The sequence below is a fragment of the Carassius carassius genome, chromosome 24 (assembly GCF_963082965.1).
Source record: "Carassius carassius chromosome 24, fCarCar2.1, whole genome shotgun sequence".
Lineage (NCBI taxonomy): Eukaryota > Metazoa > Chordata > Actinopteri > Cypriniformes > Cyprinidae > Carassius > Carassius carassius.
In genome coordinates this window covers 29658908-29681014 of record NC_081778.1, presented here as the reverse complement: position 1 = coordinate 29681014, position 22107 = coordinate 29658908, and the positions used below count along the sequence as shown (strand labels likewise).

The 22107-nt window shown below is 38.0% G+C and overlaps 1 protein-coding gene across 1 annotated transcript in view; it reads left to right on the top strand.

The window, feature by feature from the left end:
- The window catches only part of LOC132103414 (eukaryotic translation initiation factor 3 subunit H-A-like), a 52487-nt gene that overhangs the window by 6338 nt on the left and 24042 nt on the right, over positions 1–22107 (top strand). The window contains exon 2 of the mRNA XM_059508493.1: positions 3664–3820. Within this exon, the coding sequence (XP_059364476.1) occupies positions 3664–3820 (157 nt within the window). The remainder of the gene's footprint in view (positions 1–3663; positions 3821–22107) is intronic.

Genomic DNA, 22107 nt, shown 5'->3' with positions numbered 1-22107 from the left:
ATGCTGCTGTTTCCTGTTCTCTTATGTGTTACAACTGCTCAGGCAATTAGTGACATCCGTATTCCCTCGCATCTCTCTGCCGTATGGAGTGTTTCACTGCGCTTCGTCGTCTTTGCCGCTGGCTTTGTGTTTTACTGACTGTATTGGCCAACCAAGCGCAGCTCCATTCATTTGAGGAAGCAGGTGTGTGACATCCCTCCTGAATAATTTAGGGGAATGGGCTTTTTCACAATTCTTCCAGCACGACGCCTCGACTCGAAAAGATCAGATTGGCAGGACTCAGCTCAGAGAGTATTGACTTTACAGCTTTTTTTTTTTTTTTTGCTGACCTTAAAGCCTGTTACAAACCCTCAAAAGGCACAAATCAGCTTTGGAACGCAACATATAGAGCCCCTGGCTCATGTGGAAATGAGGTGCCATGGACTCCCACCATATGTCTGACCACCATCTGTGTGGAGTTTTTAAAGCCAAAGGTTATGAATTTGTTTACAGGGAGTCCATCTATAATTAATTCAACGCGCCACCGTGAAATGCTTCATATATCTTTACAGCTGGGATGTGGCGAGCGCTGTCCGCTCATTTGGGCTTGACATGTTACTCGCACCCAGAGAATTGTGTGTAATATTGCCTCTGTTTTATGAATGTTGTGGTAAATGATGGCAGATTTGTTCCATGCAGCTTCAGGCTACAGGAGGGGAGCGATGGGGAATCGTAAGGTTTTTAATGATTACGATTCAACTTAATGATGTCGTTGCCTTTATGATTCCTTTTAATGACAAAAATGATTGATCTAAACTCTATTACACCTTGTTACGCCACCCTCTGGAATGCTCTATTCTGATTGGTCAGTTGCAGTGCTTTATGTTCATTGAGTAAAGCTGCTCTACGTGTGGGTTTATTTTGTGGTTGTTGACTTTAATATACACACTACCATTCCAAAGTTTGGGGTTAATAAGATTTTGAAGTTTTTATAGTCTGCATTTATTTTGATTTATTTAAAATAACCGTTTTCTATTTGAACTTCTGTTCAAATGTAACTTATTTCTGTGATGCAAAGCTGAATTTTTAGCATAATTCCTGCAGTCAGTGTCACATGAACATTCAGAAATCATTCTGATATGCTGATTTGCTGCTCAAGAAACTTTTCTTATCAGTTTTGAAAACAGTCAAAAAACTGCTTCACATATTTGTAAAAACTGCTGCCTTTTTTCAGTATTCTGTTCAAACTTTTTTTTTTGTAACTATAAATTAGTCATTTTTTTATTAATTTAGAGCATTCTTGCAGTAGGTTTTAATCTCTTTAAAAATAAAATATATCTATCCATCTATTGAATACCAATTATATCATGACATTTACGCAGCAGGCATAACTTGCTGACTGACAGAATGATGTTAAGTGTGTCCTGATCAGCTTTAAAATGGACATCCTACTGTTGTAAAGGTTTTGGCTCATGAATATTTAATAAGATGCTTGACTGGACACTTTCTCAAGCTTATGAAGTTCTTTTTGCAGGACCCTATTAATATTCACACACTAAAACTTTAAAATTGCAAGTTAAATCATACATACAGGACATGTTTTGGCATTCGAGAAGCACAGAAGTGTTTTTAAAAGATTCTGCAAAATTTTGATTAGTCAGATGATGTTGAAGCATGTCTTCTGTCCACTTTGGTGAGCCAATAAAGCATTTGAGAAAAATTAATGCAACCTACTGTCATAAAATCATGTTTCAGTGTGTGTGTGTGTGTCTGTATGTATGTATAAAAAAAACAAAGGTTGTCTATAGCAGTGATTTGAGGTTGGAATAGGTTTGTCCCACTCTTATCTGCTGAAATAACAGTAAATATGTGACTTCCGCCTCGTTTGTGCAGTATCTGTACGCTCTAAATGCATCTCCTGATTCGTTACTCTGTATGAAATTACAGATGCACTTTAGTTAGCCATCAGAAATTGGCAGTATAAAATGCTGTGTCCTTTCTGAGAAAAACAAACACATCCCATCAGGCCTTGGGCAGCGTGAACTGGCTCTCTCAATGGGATCGAAGATGAGTTCTTGCATCTGTAGGACTTGGAAGAAAACCCCCAGTGGATTGGTATTCAGAGAGGCTGCTGTACAGACGGCGTAATTAGAGAGTGAGTGTATTTGTTCTTCCATTAACCCCAGGTCTTTCTCCATCTTTTTCTGCTAGAAGTGGTCACAGAGTACCACGTTAAGATGGAGGAGCAATCTGCCATTTAGCTCTCCAACTTGTATTTTAAAGCAACATGCCTGCTCTTCACATTCATGGCTGTTTTGAGCACAGACCGATGTATTCCCTCTCTGCCAAGCTTTAAATTGAAGCTTGCACACATTAATATTCTCCTTCGAGCTGTCTAAAGCACATGGGTGAACATATAAACCTGGAATGAACATCCGTCTCGGTTCATCCGATAACAAGTGGTCAGCTGAGATGGATTGCTGATTACTGCATCTTAATTAAGCATAAAAATGTGCAAAACGTATGATTATTCTTGTTCTCTAATGTGTTTTTAATGTTGAAACACGTCTGATTGGGGTCAGCAAAATTCAGAGCTTTCAAAATGAATAGAAATTTGCTGAAAATGTACTCCCCTTGAGGCCATATCCGATGTAGATTAGAAAGTGATGATTTGAAGTTAAAGTGCTTTAATGATGGATTTTTTACAAACATGATGCTTTTCACTTCACAAGACATTAACTGATGAACTGGAGTGCTGTGGATTATTGTGATGTTTTTATCAGCTGTTTGGACTCTCATTCTGACGGCACCCATTCACTGCAGAGGATCCCATTTAAAGCAAATATTCCTTTTTGTGGAACGAAAACATCCGACATGCACTAAGTATTGTGTTGCAGTTCAATTATTTGCATATGTTGATTTCAGTTACAGTACATATCTTTTCAAAGGCTGTTCTCTCATGAACAGAGTCAGAATTCTTTATTTATGAGCATTTAAATAGACGAGACTTTATAGTTTTTCATATCTTTAATCTGAAAGCTTTTTCAGAAAGGTTTATTCATGTATCATTTGACACGTTTTATTCCTAAAAACATGAGTGTATGTGTTTTTGTTCTCTCTCTGAATATTGACGGTAGTGATTTATGGAGTGACAAAAAGAGATCCAAAATCTCCTCTGTAAAAACCTTTAAACTCCAATGTCAAGTCAACTCAAATTCTGATCCTGGCTTTATGCATGCAAATCAGTGCATATTTAATTAGATAATTCCTCTTGCATATATAAACATTTCAGAAGACTGAATACAAAACAATTGTCTTACTGTACTTTAATTAATCTGGGGAAAGTATACCAGTTAGTTGCTTTCATGTGCTTTAAGTCTAGTAGAGTATGAAAATCTGCCTTTTTTATTGCATGCCTAGTTAAATGCTAACCAGTTCTTTCAAGTGTCTGCCCATGCAGTTGTGTTCCTGGTTGCACCTCACAAATCTTCATGCAATAAACTCATATAAATGTTATTTCTGTCCGCTGTTGCTTCTGCAAAGGTGACGCAAAGACACTTTAAACACCTTAAGGGGGAGAAATTGCATCATATATTCAGTTTGCTTCGACCATCCCAAATTTGGTTTTGCAAGAAGTGTTTCCTCTTAGGTTCCTGATCAAGCTGTGTGTTTGTGTGTCTGCAGGTGGTGTTGAAGATCATTAAGCACTACCAGGAGGAGGGCCAGGGTAGTGAGGTGGTTCAGGGTGTTCTGCTTGGACTGGTGGTTGAGGACAGTCTGGAGATCACAAACTGCTTCCCCTTCCCCCAGCACACTGAAGATGATGTCGAATTCGATGAAGGTGAGGTGCACGGCAATCTCCAGAGCTCCATTCTCTGGACAGTTAATCATTGATTGCACTCGGCGCTCTGGGAAGCGGCGAGAGAGGAATTATTTGGATTTCAGGGCAAGAGAACTGTGGAAAGGGGAATTGCTTTTCACTTGTATTTTTTTAATAGTGTAATCACGATTCAATTTGATTAATAGAATTGGCATTAAAATACCTACTTTATGTGGGTTGACTATTTTGTCGAAACACAAACGAGCTTCGAGCGGTGTTCCTGAATTAATGAATTGCTGTTTTATACATAATTAAATCGAGACTGTGACTAAAACGTCAACTCTGATCCTTTTAGAAACATGGAAAACAACTCTTCATATTGGAAGAAATTGCACAAAGCAAGCAGTGCGGTAAAACTGGAACACTCCCGTTGTAATCGATAAAGCTGTCACTTTCAATACAACGGTTTGATTCACACCAACTCTTCCATTGCTATAAATGAAGCGGTCTAAAACAGTTTTTTTTTAAAACTGGTATTTGTTAAATATATTTTAATAATAACAACAAATAATAATTAGTACTATATTTAGTCATTTTGCAGACGCTTTTATCCAAAGCGACTTAAAATTGGGGGACACAAAGCGATTCTTCTTAAAGAGGCAAACAGACACAGGAAGTGCTTGTAATATCAAGTTAAAGCACAAGCTAGAAAGAGAAGGAATAAATGAATAGAGACAATTTATTAATTTTCTTACGATGAAGTCAAGCAGCTTTGAAAGAGATGAGTTTTCAGCTGTTGTGTGAAAATCTAGTAGTAGTTCAAAGGTGACTAGTTAAAAATTGAAATTGGAGATTAAGCTTAGTTTTTGCCATATTGCACAGCCTTGCATGGCATGTTGGGTTGTATTTGCACAACATATAGCGAATTCAAAGTCATTCCAATAATTTTGATTCTAACTATGATTTGTATGATTTGTGCATCATGTATCTTTGGATCAGGCTGCTTGGTTACTGACTAATTTAAGCTTTTAAACAGTTCATTGATGCACTCAATAGTCTTGATCATTTTAATAAATTGCACATCTCTACCCCTGCGGTGATATTCGTATCATACTGGGATATTCTGCAGTTATTTGTAGCTTGCTTTGTGCTTCTTGCTGTCTTCTCTCTCCAGCTGGAGTATTGTATTGTCCATGACAGGAAGTGTTTATTAGTTTTCTGCACTGGCCTGGTCCAGTGGTGGTTGTAATTATCTCCTGGACCTTTATCGGCTTGGCGTCAGGCGTCTTGGAGAGGTCAGGCCCCATCCTTGACACTTTGACTGAGTGAATGACCTTGCCGTTAGGTGCTGCTTGTCAGCGGCGTTGAACCGTTCGGCTGAGCTGAGCATTAACAAGCTGCAATAGATGTCTAGATGTAGCAGCACTAGAGACCAAACCGGTGATGCTGTCCAAGGACGTGCTTTATCTCTTCAGCCGGCGCAAGAAATATCGCTCCCTAATGCTGCCGTGGCTTGAATCAATACAGCAATGCCTGTTATGTGGATCCAGAGATACACTTGCGGTGATAAGAGCAGGCCTGAACTCAGGTACTGTACATCTTGCTCATATATTTACCACAAGGATGCGCTTCGTTATTGCAAAGCCAATAGATCAAGAGGCAGGTCTCTGGCTGTTCACTCTCAACATTAGGAATTCATGTAGATGCCACCAGTAAAACTTCTCTGTTCTCCGTACTAATTTTGATATTGCAATAAATTATGCTAGTGAACCCACTCGTTTAACAATTAAAGTGAACCTGTCACAAATATGGTGGGATTTAATAGACAAAATTCATTAAACATTGCAATGATTAGTGGAATGTTGCAATAAAGCACAAAGTAATGCAAGCGTAAACGCATGTCATGTCCTATTTATTTATGCATACTTTCCCTTATGCCTTTTATTTGATTTAATTCATGATATTATTTGTTTTTCATTTTAAGGGGTATTTCAGGTGTTTTTCGCATTCTGTTTGTTTTGAATGAGAAAAAATTGCTTCGCACCTCCTTTTTTATGCTTGCTTTTCATTGTACTTTAATGTTGATATTATTTCAGCTTTCCATTTTCCATTATTTTAGAGACTGCCGATTAAACTTCCCCAAGTCATTATTGGCAGATAACGATTGGAAGCCAATCGGTCGGAGCTTCCTTAGTCGGTACACAACAGACCAATTAAAATCCACTTTAAAGACGATTTATAAATAGCTCCAATATTGTTTTGTGTTCAAAAGTTTTTATTTTTTTATCCAATGAACTGATGAAAATGCAAGTTCAACTCTCTGCTGTTTTGATGGTGCTTTTGTATTTCCTTATTAGGTTATCGGTCATCTGCTGAATGCATGCAGCTATTTGAAAGCAGTTGTTTGTGCTTCGTTGTAAAGATATTGTAGAAAGACTAGTGTCATTCCATTTTATTGTTTTAATTTTAGTATAGACTTGATCCCAAAATACAGGTACTTTTGACATTCCCTACATGAAATAAAAATGTTGTCTTGTGTGGTTATGTAGTTTGGCTCGACGTGAGCTGCCTGGTAAGTCCCGTCTCATAGACCACACTTGCGGCTCATCACTCAGTCCATCCTATCAAGCACACAGTGTGTTTTTTCTGTCTGTGCATGATGAGTGATGGGATTTGGATGTGCAGCTTAAATTGAGGCAGATTGCCCGTCTAAAGAATGCCGAGGGAAAGTTTCTTATGTCTGCTCCTGATACTCTGTTGGTTATTCAGAATTCATAAGTTTTTCACAGGTGACAATATTGGGTTTCTCTTATTGTGGTCCTTTTAAAAATGGAAGACCAGAGGAATTGGCTGAGGGTTTTTGGGAATGTTTAATTTTATTTATTTTTTGTAGGGTCTATTAGATCAAATAAACTTTTGTAGCCTTATCGTAGATTCTGTTTCAAGAACAGCGCTGTTATTACCTCACTACAATTACTGATAAAATTTTCAGAGTATTGCTAACAACATGTTTCTGTGTGCAATTATATTTAGTACTTTTTAGTTTTTTTTCCTGAAAATAATTGTACACCTTTTGAACGTTTGTCAGCCAATCAGATTGAAGTATTCAAAAGCCCTCTTGCATTCTAGTATAATGTAATATAATAAAGAAATCCGCATTTCACTTTTCTAGCAAATATTATTTTCTATTATGTCTGACATTGTATTATTGGCTCTGTCAGATTTCTTGTGATGAGGCACTTTTGAATGAATAAAAATGTAAGAAAATATGCATTTTCTGAAGGTTTACATGTCACTGACATTGTCAAGCTCAACTGTTTAATCCTTTTTTTTATTAAGTTATCATAAGTGCAAGTTATCAAACAAATAAATTGTTTTTCTTTAATTTGTGCAAAGTAAAAGTTAATCAGGAAGTACAATCAAACATTTTGAAACTAGGTAACCCCTACTCAGTGACAACTTCATTCAGGATGAATTTGAATTTTGACATTTACTTATTTGCTAGACTATTACAAAAATGTGTTTTAACCTCCTGTTGTGTTTAGGTCAGTTTGACTCACATCTGACTTTCAAACTGCTTGAAATACTGGTTAAACTGCTTATTTCTTCTTGAAAGTTTGTAAAATAGTTATCATTTAAAGTCATTAATTTGCATGCAAAATTGCAACATGTAAATGCGTTTTGTAAAGGCTGTATAGATTTTATGAATTTTGTGTTGGGGTCAAATTGAAGCCCTCATTGGATTTCATGCAATTTGCCAAAGATCAAGACAGAGTCGGGTAAAAAGCAGAAAAACAAAATATGAAAAACAAACTCAAAGTTTACATGAAACTGAGGAATTGTCTTCTGAATCGTCCATGGAGCATTCACCGTTTCTTTTTCCAAGTTTCACAGTCTCACAGTTTCACAGTTACTGGTTGTTGGGTTGGTGTGTTTTTTTTTTTCTCTGCATTGAAGTCTGAGAAATCCATTTACCCCAAGAGTTTAAGAACCAGACCTAACAAAAAAGTCAGAAAGCACTACCTGATAAATACTGCTTACACCCAATACAAATAATGTTAGATACTCTCCATAGTTATTTGCACCTGAGTGTGCAGCTGGTCACTACAAATAGTTATGACAAGCGAAAAAAAAATACTGCAGTTAATTTTGAACAAAAATTAGTCTAACTGACCACAAACAAAATAAAACCAGATGGGAATTTTTCACGTTTTTATATTTTTAGTCTGACAATCTATATTAGAGGTTTAGTGTTTTTCATTTTTGGCAAATTGCATTAATAAACCAATGTGAGTCTATTTGACCCATAACACAAAGTTCTACCCATTTTTTTACAAAAAAAAATTTAACACCAGGATGGTTAAACTATTAGATGTCCCAAATTTTGATTCCAGGCTTTCAAACCTGTGAATATGTTAGTCTAGAGTTTTAGGCCCTGTTCATGAGTGTTCAGCTGGTGGTCTGGCAGACTGATGTGGAAACAGTCCGAGAGCAGACTGATTACAGTGGAGTTCATCCCAGCACCAGCGTGAGCGTTTGGAAGAATTGATGCAGTGCACTTGATTATTGGTTGAATATCCGCGCACACCGCTGAAAGCATTGACCCTGAACTTGATTCAAGTTTCCAGGGTTCTTCTGACATCTGCTGATTCATTGAGCTCATGTGAAGGGAGGTGAGAGATGACAGAGGGGCGTCACGCCGTGGGAGCTGGGTGAGATGTGGAGGCTACAGGCTGAAAGCTTCAGGTGTGCAGTGGTTATCGATTAAGCGGGACCCTACAGGGGCACAGGCACTGCCAGCCATGTGCACTACTCTAAGATTAGACCTACAATGTGGACTTTAGATAAGTTTATCTAGCCCACCGCACCTCTCCACATTGAATCTAACAAACTTTCCATTTGGCCTGTGCTGTTCACATGTCAGGGCAGGTGTGTTCACCCATTTGTAATCAACCTGACCAAATAAAATCCAACTCGTGTTGACATGTTAGGTCAGGTCAGTTGCTTGAAGTGCCTCCTGAGATTTACTAAATGTTTCTGAACTGATGTGGGCGTCTGACTAAACTCTTAAATTATGAGTAGTTTTGTAATGGTATATGAAAAATAATTGACAATGGATTGTTAAATTATTGAACATTTTTGCATGCTCTGAGGTGGTTATGCAGCCATGGCATTGAAACCTTTTAAGTGGTATTAATTTAAAATAATTCGGTGTCTATTATTATTATTTTTTTTATTGCAGTTAGCATATTTTAAGATGCATATTTTTATTAAAAAAAATGTAAGATGACAGTCTTGGATCTTACTTAGAAACTACTCAAGTTTTCATTTCTAGCTTGAAAGAATCACTCATGTTTCTCTTACTAATTAAATGCAAAATAAAGGGATAAATTGCTATTTTAATCACTTTTTTTGGCAATTAAGTTGTATTTAATTCGTTCCCAACTTCTTTTAAAGTATAGTTTATCTACGATTATAGTATTTATGAATATTTTGAAATTTCAGTTATTAGCTCTTATTTCTCTTTTGCTTTATGGTTTTGGTAATTTTAGTGTGTGTATGTTTTTTTTTTTTTTTCTTTTTTTTTAATGATTGAAGACAACATTTATTGTTTTACTGGTTCCAATGTGTGAATTTTTAATGTCTTTCCTAGTCCTTCGAGTTAGTCAAAAGGTTTTTTTTTTTTTTTTTTTTTTAATCGTCTTTATTGGAAACATCCCAAAGCCGTCATTTCTAGTTTGCTCATGATTTGCTACTGAATTAATTGGAAGCATTTCAAATGGCAAATAGATGTAATTGAAACTGGTTTAATTCATTTTTAATAATGCAGTCAAATGTAGTGAATACATTTATATATAAAAAATAAATGAAAACACTATAGATTCTATTTGGCAATGCAATTATATAATTAGTTGCACATTTTAAGTGGCACTCTAAGTCCTTCATATTGATTCAAGTTAAGTCATGTCTGTCTTTTAAATAAAACCCACATTTTTCAAATTGAATTGAATTTGACTTTCTTATTTGACTGATCTGATGAAACTCCAGCAGTTTCACTGTAAACCCCTAGAGGTTTCTTGAACCACCGGCTGGGAAACCTTGAGAACAATCAGACACCTGAACAACTGGCTTCTAATGCACACCTTAAGGGTAAGCTAATCAGTGAGGAATCACGATCCATTTCCCGTTTGGTTTCTCAGGGGACGTGGCCCGCCATCATGACCCTGGCAGTGTTCCCATCTTCTACTTAAATGGTCTGATTTATTAATGGTCCCTGATGCCACCACTGAATGTGTCCTGTCCACGGTTTTAGTAGATTGCTCTGCACCTCTCTCCAAGGCATAATTAATCACAAGTGCAGGAAGATCAGCCTCAGTGACTAGCAAGTATCTTCCGGGAATCACGCCACTGTGACTCCAGAGTCAGATGAAGGGAAGAGATGGAAGGCATGAAGTCACTTCCCAGGGTGCCACTGATGTCTATATTTTTCTATCACTCTTGTGTCCCTTTGCTCATACAGCTAACATGGCTTGTAGACATAAGATTTCTTATTATTTTGGGGCCTGGAAGAATCATGGACCTTTTTATGAATTTTCTAGGTTTGCTCCGATCTAAATCCACCAGGTACAAACTGCTTTTTGAAAGGGGTCTTTCAGTCTCTTTTTAGGAAGTCTAAATGTAATGACATTTAAAATGCCTAAGAACCATTTAAATAGCCTTTATACAAAAAGAATGATCCAGATACAGACAGTAATTTTATGAAAAAAAAAAAAAAACCGAATGTATAATTTAAATTGCTCTCCTCTCCACATGTTTTGCAGATTGATTCATAAGACTGTAAAATGGAAGAATTTGCGTTTCAACTCTTGCTTCAGTTGGATCATTGCAGACTGAAAAATTGATTGCCTGCCACCACTTTTTCCAATCACTATTGACAGTGTATTTTCCAAATTAGCTTTGCAGCTGAACAGCAGCAGAGCACTTGAAGTTGCACTTTGCCAGCACGTCAACAGAATTAAGTGCCATCTGTCAGATTATGAAAGGCTGTGAACTGACATGTCAAAATCGTATCACATTGGATAATTAATCTACAAACCAGATTTGCATTTCCAGAAGGAAATGACGGTGCTTGTGTTGAAGCAGAAGAATCGTGTTAATATTTAGGGAAGTTCGGATTTTAGGCTTTAGTTCTGGCTGACAAAAAATGTCATGTATTATTTCAACTGTGTATGAGAATCGACACAAAACTTGACACTTCTTTGCAGTGTAATGGTCAAGTGTTTAAATGGACCAATCGTAATTCAGTGTTCAAATAAAATAGGAATTCAGTATTCAAATAATTTGACGCCGTCTTTGCTGTCGGTTACATTTTGAATTGCGTTTTGAATTTCAGTTTGTATTTTTAAATGAAATTAAGCATTTTAATTTTAAGTAATCTTTTTTCAGTATGTTAATATTTTTCATCAGAAAACTATGTAGGATTGTAACATTTTATAGTTTTCTTGTAATTTTCAAAGAAGCCTATTTGTCTGCATGTATATTTGATCTTGCATTGAAAATGGCTGTTCATATAATTTTGTATAAATTAAGCATTTGAGTAACAATGCATATTAAATGAACAAATTAACGTTATTGTAAATAGGGTTGCAAAGGGGTGTAAAATGTTCTGTAAATTTCTGGAATCTTTCCAAAAAATCCAAGGAATATAAAAAAAAAAAATCCTGGAATTTTTTTTTTTTTTTTTTTTTTTTTTTGAAACCCTAATTTTAAAATGTTTCATCCAGTTCGACCAATTTCAATTTGATAATTTAATTCCATCCAGACAGCTGCAATCTTTCTTTGATTTTCTTTTGTCAAAGATGCTCAACTACCCTTCATTGTCTCCCTAATGACATCATGACCACTAAAACCCTTTTAAACTAAACCATTTTTCTGTTCCAAGAGTAATACTTTAGCATGGTTGTAAACATTGAATTTCGAATAAACTTGAACTTAATGTTTATAGACATCAACACAGTTTCTAGTAGTAAAGATGCCAAACACACAACTAATAATAACATTATAATGTAAAAATTATAATGACAGTTGGCTAATGCTTGTTATAATCTGGCATATTTCATCCAGCAGGCAGCCAGAAGGCATTACTGTGTAAAATAAATAGGTTCCCGCTTAATTGACTTCTTGAAATATGACGTTCATGTTAAACCATGTGATCCATTGTTGTTTGTCCCCATCTAAAGTCCAGATAAGATACAGTCCTTCTGCAGATGTGAAAAGATGCCCTTTTTGAGCCTGTTGTTGCATCAAACAATGAGGAACTAGCAATTCCCTTTCCATCCTAGCATGCCAGAGCGCTCGTCCTTGTGCCAATGTAAGTCATATTGAATCTTCTTGTAGATCCTACCACTTGAAATCCTACCGGTAGTTAGAAGCTCGCCAGCCATTCTTTCTGCAGAACAAGTGTGAAATATGAAATCATCCACCATTTGCAGATGTGCACCAGGACGCGTTTGGAGGAGCGAGCGAGCACATACATTTTCTTCTGTTCTCCTTTCTCAGCTAGCAGGAGGGATGGGGATTGCATGAAATACAGAGGGACTGTCATGGTGACATGCCAGTGCTAGTGTTTTCTCGCTGTCTTATTGACAGATGCATGTGTGACTGGAAGCAAACAACATAACGAGCTCCCACGACTCCCCTCGCGTCAGCGATGCAAGCTAGCTAATTTTCTCCTCCCGAGCAGCTGGATAATAGGATCTGAGGCTCGCTTTGTTCCGTGTTCCACCATGCATCGACGATTAGTTGCAATTAATCTTAGTTAAGAGAGCCCTGTGAGTGCCTGACACCCTGATGCAGCGCTGCCACCACTGCAGAAAAGCAGACAGGCAAAATAAACATCAGCCTGCTTTATACAAGTCAATATCTTGTGCTCTAATGGGACGAGAGTCGACCAAAGCAGCAACCCTTCATTTGACAAATACATCCCATCATTCAAGCTGTTGTGTTTCGCCCTCCTTTTACTTCGCCGGCCCCACAGGATTCTCCTCACAGACCATCTTCAGGCACCAGCACTCATGCCTTCTAGTTGCCGTCTCATGAAAAATGGGCTTTTATTATCTTCCCATCAACTGTTGAATCCACAATGAGTTTGACATGCAGCATCTACTGGGGACCTTTCCTGGGGTGGATGCCATTTTTGGGTCTTATTTAAGGATGTACAAAACCACTTTTCAAAATCAACTAATTGGTCTTTTGGCTGGCTGCAGGTTCATGTTTTGGTTGGACATGTGACATTTCTGTTAGACACATTGGAAATTTTGGATACTTGGACCTCAATTATAAATTAACTCTATGGACTCGAGTGGACTTGTACTCAATTTTGACAGACATTTTCAGAATACAGATGAATCTATGCAATGTTTGACCTGAAAGATAAAAAAAATCAACATAAAATTAAGATAAAGACATATAAACGTCTTCCATTCCAGTTGGTTGAGGATTAGGATTTCGAAAAGGTGAACTTGGACCCAACATGTACATTAACATGTGCAAAACGGCTAGGTGGAACAAAACCGAATGGAACCAAACGTCTTGAGACTCATTTTTAAAAGATTTACTAATTCTTCGACTTAACACTGATGGTGGATCATTTAAAAACGTAGGAAGGGGGCAAACAGGATTGAGCCATTGCGCCATTTAAAATTTAATTGGAATTACTTTTCAAATTCAGTCCCTGAATTTGTTCAGTTTGTCTTTGAGTTTAATAGGTTAGAATTAAAGCAAATTTCAAAAACCTAAACCGAATAACACAATTGTGACACTGAAAAAAGCATTTTCTGTAAAGCTACTTTGAAACTACATCTTGTGAAAAATGTTAATCACAAATAAAACTGAACTGAAAAAGCAATGTATGTCAAGACAAACTTCAAAAGTTGTCTTGGAAAATGTTAAAAAGTGTTTAAAAGGTCATCGGTTTCAGGCTAGACAGATAGGTTAGAAATGTCATCTGTTGAAATGTACTTACTTTGTTTTTCATCATATTTAATAATTTAGCTTGTTCACCGAGGTGTACAAACTTTATGGATCACCTGTCAGTTCTTTGAATTGTATTCCAGGAAATTCCTCTTCCTGTCATTTGTACTCTGTTTCTAACTGAATGTCCTGTTGCCAATTCAGTTCATATTCGGACTGATTGAGTAGGAGTCAGTTCTTCAAAATGACTTTTGCACTACTCTGGTTGCAACTCTAGATGAACAGATTTTTTGGTATCTAAGCGGTTGACACACATCTGTCCCTCACAGATTCATTTTTATTCATAAATTAAATATGGTGTTTACTCTGACTAATGTCCACAATGCTCTAGAGTGAGGAAATGCTGTTGGCCTGCTGTCTCTGTTAATTCTTGCTGTGGTTTGTGCTTAATGAACCAGGATCCTGTTTTTGCCATACTGCAGCTTCATCTGGTGTTGGCAGACTTGCTGGGTGGAAACAGTGACGCAGTAGATTGTCACAATGGGAGGGATCTTGTTCCAAATGGAAGAATGGTGGGTGTCAGAGGGCCCAGTGTTGACCTTTTGTTGGTTGAACGTGCACAGTGGTGGTTTCAAATCATCTGGTTTAATCTCTTTTTTGGGATAAAGCCCGTGTTTCAGATTGCCCATTTTGCAGTACCATCACGCAGGCCACACTGCTGTATCAAATTAGAGAATTGCAGCTTTGGAAGGCTGAGACGAATGCATAATGCAGATCTCTATCCATTTGTTTGTAACCGCTGCTGCCTGTAGGAGCCGTGGCATTGTCTTTCGGTATGGTTGTGACTTATTCTTAAGGTTCACTGGGAGGAAAATGATGTTGGAATTCATGATGATCATCCTTAGAGGTTCTGGATTTACTTGTCAGGCTGAATATGGTTGTAATTTGTCTTATCGTTAGTGTGGCTATTATGGTTATTTGAGGCATGAATCTTGGGCTCTGCAAATTTGTAAGTGTAGATGAAGCTGTGCGTAGTGGTTGTAAGTCTTGGGTGAACCATAATAAATGGATATTATAAACTTTTTTGCGTTACAATGAATACAGTAGTGTCAAACTCTTATTGCAGTTCCATCTTAAATGATTTATTAAAATCTCTGGTTTGATGCATTACTTTTCCAACTGGAACTAAATAGTTTCTGAGCAAAGGTTTTTTTTTTTTTTTGTTTTTTTTTTTTTTTTTTTACAGAAAAGCCTATATACTTAAAACCAACCTTTTTAGCAGCAGGTTGTGTAATATGTGACATCTTTTATTTTATCACTATGGTCATTTGACTTGGTGTGTTCAGTGTTTCCTATACTTTGAGTTTTTTGTGACGGCTCGTCACTATATCAAAAATGACCACCACATAGATTTTCCAAAAGGATTGTTTCGTTGAATAAAATGCAGCGCAGTTAGTAAAAAATGCATTATCATTACTTGTGGGTTGTTCGCGGGTGGATAGAATAAATTACAAATGATGCAAATATTAAGTAAATTATTTATTAATATTTTCACTTTTCATGAGGCAGGCAATTTTGTGTGTGTATTTGTTCATTCATCTGATCGGGAAATTGCAGTGACAGAAATGGTGACATTCCAAATAAAGTTTAAAAGGAGTAAAGCCTGTGTTAATGCTATAGAGTAGGCTAATATGGCCAAAGATATTTTGCTTTATAAATGTTCATTTAAAAGCAGCCCACGATCAGCGTGTTATGTTGCCATTACCCGATGAGGTTTTGTTTATTCCTCCACGATGTGACCAATCATAAAATACTATTTTTAGTCAAGCTGCTCAAAGAGCTGCTTCAGAAGTGTTCTGCAATAAACACAAGCATTGATCAGAGTGGCTGTGGTCGCCTCCGGTAGCTTTTTTTTTTTCTTTCTCTATTCTAGTCATACCCCCCTTCCCCCAATTTATATATATGGTCTATATTATTGAACCCAAACAGGTTATTGCTGTTGGTTTGCCTGTAGTTGACAATCTATGCAAATTATTCAAGGAATTCGATGTTCAGCTACTCCTATCTGAAATAATCAAGAACATCTTGCCTCGCTCTGGCTCCTCAGCTGGTTCTTGCACTACAGCGAATTGGTTGTAAATCAGATGAGTGTTGTGAGTATTTGGAAACGTGTAAGAACACATTACAGATGGACCTGCGGTGCAAAACATGCCCTTGATATTTGATTTTTATATGCCACTTCTGTTTGGTAGTCCAAGCTGCTAATGGATTGCAGAAAAGTTGAATGAAATTATGTTGGCATTATACTTCATGTTTTCTAGCCTACGGCTCAGTCTATCAGCCCTGGCCAATAATAAGCAATCCATTTGCAAAACTCCAAGCCTTGATGAATTACAATGTGTTCTTGAGCGGTACATGACCTGAGAAGTGGTGGATGTGAAAGCGTGCATTTCCAGACGCCAGTTATTGCGCTCATGCTTGATGGGCCTGTTTGCCAATCGAAATTCATGGTTGTCCTGATGCTAAGAAATCAGGCGAAAGGCGATAAATTATTCTCCAGCCTCACACGATCTCATTACCTTTGTCACTCTACATAGAAGGCCTGTGTTGGCCTAATGGCAGATTTAGCCAGGGAAAGATATTTCCCGCACAGTCACTGACAAATCAAATGTCACTGCACGTCCAGGTAATGAGGTCTTTGTGTCCTACGTGGCATGTGTTTCATACTCAAGGCTTGACAGCAGAACCCAATGTATCATGAAATTAATGTTCCTTCCCGTGGTGTTTTAACAAATAATTCGGGTCGGGTGGTGTTTGACCCTCATGTGCTGCTTGCGTGCAAAAGCCTTTGATTTATACAGCCACAATGAGAACCTTTAGCCGCTGCAACAATGGGATGCAATGCATTTCAATCCCAGCTTTCCATCCTAGCCTGGCTTAAATGAGACTTGTGCTTTCGGTGAAGATCAAGGGAGTGAGTTATCACCATGAAATACCCGTTCAAAAGGCATTTATGCAAAGGGAGCACCCTTGCGCTGAAGTGTTTTTCATTTTGTTTTGAAACTGACGACTGCTGCATATGCATCCCACATTAGTTACCGGATTTTCACCTCAAAGACATTGTTTTATTGGAGATGTAAAAGCCATTTTGTTCATTGTTGCAACACAGTCAGTGTTTCATGCTTTACCTTTTCTTTGGTGATTATTGAAAAAGCTGTGTAAATGTTTCCTCATCCTAGCCTCATTTAGCATGGGTATCTTTTAAAGGGTTTCATATGAAGAAAGTGTCATTTGTGAGGCTTCCATGGGAATGCAAATGGCATCTTGTGCTGAATGTATTGCCTCATACCTATCAGCTTTTACAGCACTGTAGGGATTGTTTACTATGGCAGAGCGGTCTCTCACTAGAACCGTGACCATGAGAGTTTTTATTTTGAGACTTGAAGATTTGAATCGCTTGTTTTGCTTCAATCTAGTGCTTTAAAACGTCGCCCCATTGTGCATTCGCTTGGAGAAAGCCAACCAAGAGTTTTGGATAAAATTACATCTCAGTGTCTCATTCATATTCTGCTTCGCCTGTCAGGACCTAGCGGTGATGAATTTAGTTGTTAGGTCTGGTGGGCACGCTTGAATTTGCCAAAGCAAACGCTTGTACTGAATTTATTCCACTCATGCAGCCCCGGGACCGACCGCTGGATGTGTTGGTTGCCATTCACTTGCCTTCAGAGGAGTGGAATTGGATGGACGTGGAATAGCACAAGGAACCGTTTCACCAGTGAGTCGTTCTGCATGATTAGTGGAAGTTCTCTCCTCTGAGGAATATCATCTGCCGCTGAGTCCCGAGAGTGCTGCTTGAAGCATGGAATGGAAATGAAGAATAGTTCTTCCACTTTATTGTGCGTTTATCAAGATGGCTCTACGGCACAAGAGCAGCTGTGATTTTTAAGGCAAGTCAATGTTTTGCATTATGTTTGGGTTTTGTACATGCTTTCCTGCATGGATTAGATTGAGATTTCCGTCTCCACTGGGAAATATTACAGTTAAGGGGTCTCATCTGATATGGCTTTTTTTCTCAAGCCAACAACACTTTTAGACTTGATTTTTTTTTTCTTTGTACACACGGGCACTCTGATCAAACGAATTGTATTTTCAAATGTAGCATGTTGAATCATTATTGCCCGAGCAATGGCTCTGATTATTGCCTTAACTGTCCAATCACAATGTATCGCTGCTGCGAATGGCTTATTGGACAAGGTCCTACTCTTTATGTAATGTAACGCATGCTAGCATCGATTTACCCTGTTGCTTGGTAATGATAGCGCAAGCGATTGCAATGCATTGCTATGGCAGACCTACTATACTGTACGCAGCCACGGCCTGTTAGCTTGAAAAATGCATTTTTTTTTTAAAAGGAAAAAAAGCAGAAGATTCAGAAACTCCTTCCACTTCAAAGCAGCAAAATGTAAACAATGCAAGTACTACCCAGACTATATTAAATATGGATCCACTGCGTCAGATTTAGGGGGAAGTCGTGGCCTAGTGGTTAAGAGAGAATGACTCCTAACCCTAGGTTCGAGTGGGTTCGAGTCTCGGGCTGGCAATACCACGACTTAGGTGCCCTTGAGCAAGGCACTGAACCCCCAACTGCTCCCCGGGCGCCGCAGCATAAATGGCTGCCCGCTGCTCCGGGTGTGTGTTCACAGTGTGTGCTGTGTGTGTGTGTGTGTGTGTGTGTGTGCACTTTAGATGCACAGAGCACAAATTCTGAGTATGGGTCACCATACTTGGCTGTATGTCACATCACTTTCACTTTCAGATGGAAAGACCAGAGTGTGTTGAGTGTGGTGAGGTTTTAGCAAAGGAGTCCAAGAAGCCATCCAAACTTGAACGTCACCTACAGACTAAATATCCAACATGTGTGGGTAAACCTGTGGAGTAAACCTTGGGCTTAAGTGAGTCCTACTTAAAAGACAGCAAAGTAGTATTGTGTTGCTTACGACAGCTTCAAAAAGCACCCTGAAGGCAAGTTATCTGGCTGCTGGCCATATCGCCCGTGCTAAGAAATCATTTAATATCAGTGAAGAGCTAGTTATCCCATGTGGTGCAGACGTGTGCCGTGAGGTACTAGGGGAGGCTGCTAACAAAATAAAAGAAATCCCACTCTCCAATGACACGGTCTCCAGGCGGATTATAGACATGAGCTATGATATTGAAACGCAACCTTTGTATCCCGTGCGAGCAAGCCACTTGTTTTCCATTCAAATCAATGAATCCACATATTTCAAAGAAAGCATTGTTACTTGCAATTTGTACGATACAACTGGGAAGGTGCAACACATGAGGATCTACTGATGTGTAATGAGCTCCTAACACTGATGACCGCAGAGGAGTGTTTCCTTTGCCTCGATGGCTATCTCGCACCGAAAGGGCTGAATTGCGTAGGCATTTTGGACTGAGCACCTGAGGCGACATGGGTTCACTGCTTTTTACACCGTGAAAGCCTTGCAGCCAAAGAAATGTCAGTGCCCTTAAATGAGGTGATGGACATTGCTGTCAAAACAATTAATCTAGTGAAAGCATGGCTCTCACTTCCCACTTGTTTTAAATCGTGCGACCAGCTGTTATTATACAGGGGCTGAATTTCTTGTAAAACTGGCATACATTTCATATCTTTAACCAGTTAAATCTATCCTTTCAGGGGAGAAACAACAATTTTTCTTGATGGCTGACAAAATTGAAGCATTCAAACGGAAGTTGGTATTGTGAAAGTGGTGACATTTGCCAAGTATGGTAACCCATACTTGGAATTGGTGCTCTGCATTTAACCCATCGAAGTGCACACACACAGCAGTGAGAAGTGAACACACAGCCGGAGCAGTGGGCAGCTATAGATCTAGCGCCTGGGAGCAACTGGGGTTCAGTGCCTTGCTCAAGGACACTTCAGACTTGGGCATTGAGGGTGGAAGTGAGCGCTGTTCATTCACTCCCTCCCACCTACAACTCCTGCCAGCACCAAGACTCGAACAGGCAACCTTCGTGTAACTAGTCCAAGTCTCTAACCGTTAGGCCACAACTGTGGGAGAAGAGATTGCAGGAGAAAATTGACATGTTTCCTAACTTTACTGATATTCTGCAGGAATTCCCTCACATCAGCACTGACATACAGAAAATTGTCCGGGACCACCTGACCAGATTAATACAGAAATTCTCTGATTATTTTCCCAATGACCGAAGAGTTGGTAGTGCCTGGATTCACTATCCATTTTCAGTGGACACAAGTGATGTGGATGATGTAATCCCCATTAATTTGCAAACACAGTTAGTGGAACTTGCATCTGACGGTAGCCTGCAGCTTGCTTTTTCACAAGACCGATCTGAGCTCCTTCTGGATTCAAACCAGACACGAATATCCACAACTCGCAGATTGTGCAACGAGGTCATTTAGCACTTACCTGTCTTCACGAGTCAGGATTTTCAAAAGTGACTGCAACGAAAACAAAAAGCAGGAATAGTCTGCCAACAGCAAGTTTGTGTGCGACACTAGGAGTGGCCCTTTCCCCTATTCCACTGCGTCTAAATCATTTCAGAGCGGCAGTCTCAAATGTCACATTAACGTGAGTAAAAATAAATAAATCCATCTGCCTAATTATTGAAAGTCTTTGTGTTTTTGTGAAATTATAATTAGCATATATGGTGTAGCCTTGGTCTACAGGGGCATTTCAGTTATTTATTTCCAGCCTTCTGGAAATAGATCTGCATTTGAGTAGAGCACTATCGGTCCCATCTTTTTTCTGGAGAAAAAACATGGCGCTTCAACAACTTTTCTGTTGTTCAAGGCAATTTACTTTTATTTTGCTTTCATCCAGGGGTACTTGGATCCCATATAGTTTCAGGGTGGCATGTCAGGATCCTGATCTTCAACAGGAGGCGACCTGACTATTCCTCTTCCCACAGTTCTCTATCCTGCTCCACCAACTGCCTGGAAAAGCTTGAACAGGCAATTAAACTTTCCCCAGCACATGGATTTGAATCAACTTCATCCAAAAGATTCCCACTCTCTTTAACACTGTCTCCTGGAGTGTGCACGCACATTTGCTTGCTTTCCAGTAGGGTTTATTTATAAGCAGCTACATCTGAGTCGTGGTGTGGAGTCTGCCTCGTTAGTTCAGACTGATTCATCTGCCTCTCTCCTCTCCTGCAGATGTGACTTTCATGCTCCTCCATCTGAAAGTGAGCTGTCCCTGTGTAAATCCTTGTTAAAGTTCACTACTGTCCCCTCTTCACCCGGCATTCTGAAGAGCTGACATCTCTCCCCATAATCTGCTGCCCTTCTTCTCTCTTTTCTGCTGTCAGGCTGTGCCAGATCACTCGAGCAAACTTGCAGAGGCTTGCAGTTTTTACAGCCAGTGCACCTAAATTTTGTATTGAGACATATCGGATTAGGATGTGGTGTTCATGGGAGGTGTGCTGCTAAGGTTTATTAGCGCTGTTTGCTAAGGCAAGCATCTGCATAACTAAAGTTTATCTGCCTAGAAATGTAGTCTGATTGCTGAAAGCATGGTTTGACAACTTTACAGCTCAGGTAACACTTGTTTGGAAGGAAGAATTAATGCAAGTGCTTTAACAGATATAAGTTTAGTGTTTCTGCTTTTAAACTCTTATAAGTGTGTGACTATGAACACAATTTTACTACCTTTTTAATTCAAATGTTTTTATTTAAATGTATCATATGTTTTATTTATATATAAATAAGTTTGTGTGTATGTTTGTGTATGTGTGTTTATATGTATATGTGTGTATGTATGTGTATATATATATATATACTAATATATATATATACTAATATATATATATATATATATACTATATATATATATATATATATATATATATATATATATATATATATATATATATATATATATATATATATATATATATATATATATATATATATATATATATACTATATATATATATATATATATATATATACTATATATATATATATATATATATACTATATACTATATACTATATATATATATACTATATATATATATATACTATATATACATACAATATATAAAGAAAAATTTTATTATATATTTTATTGATATTTTTAAGCTTTATTAAAAAAATTATTTACATGTAAAAAAATCTGTTTAATAGTAATCAGTGGTAGATTTTTATGGTTGTTTGCACTTAATGTTTTTTTTTATTAATTTTTTCTACAGTTGATAACTGGATGTAGGCAAGTTATAATGGAGTATGTTATATCTCCAAATAATGTCTAATCAATCAAACAGCGTTGGGAAGTCACATCAGTATTGTGC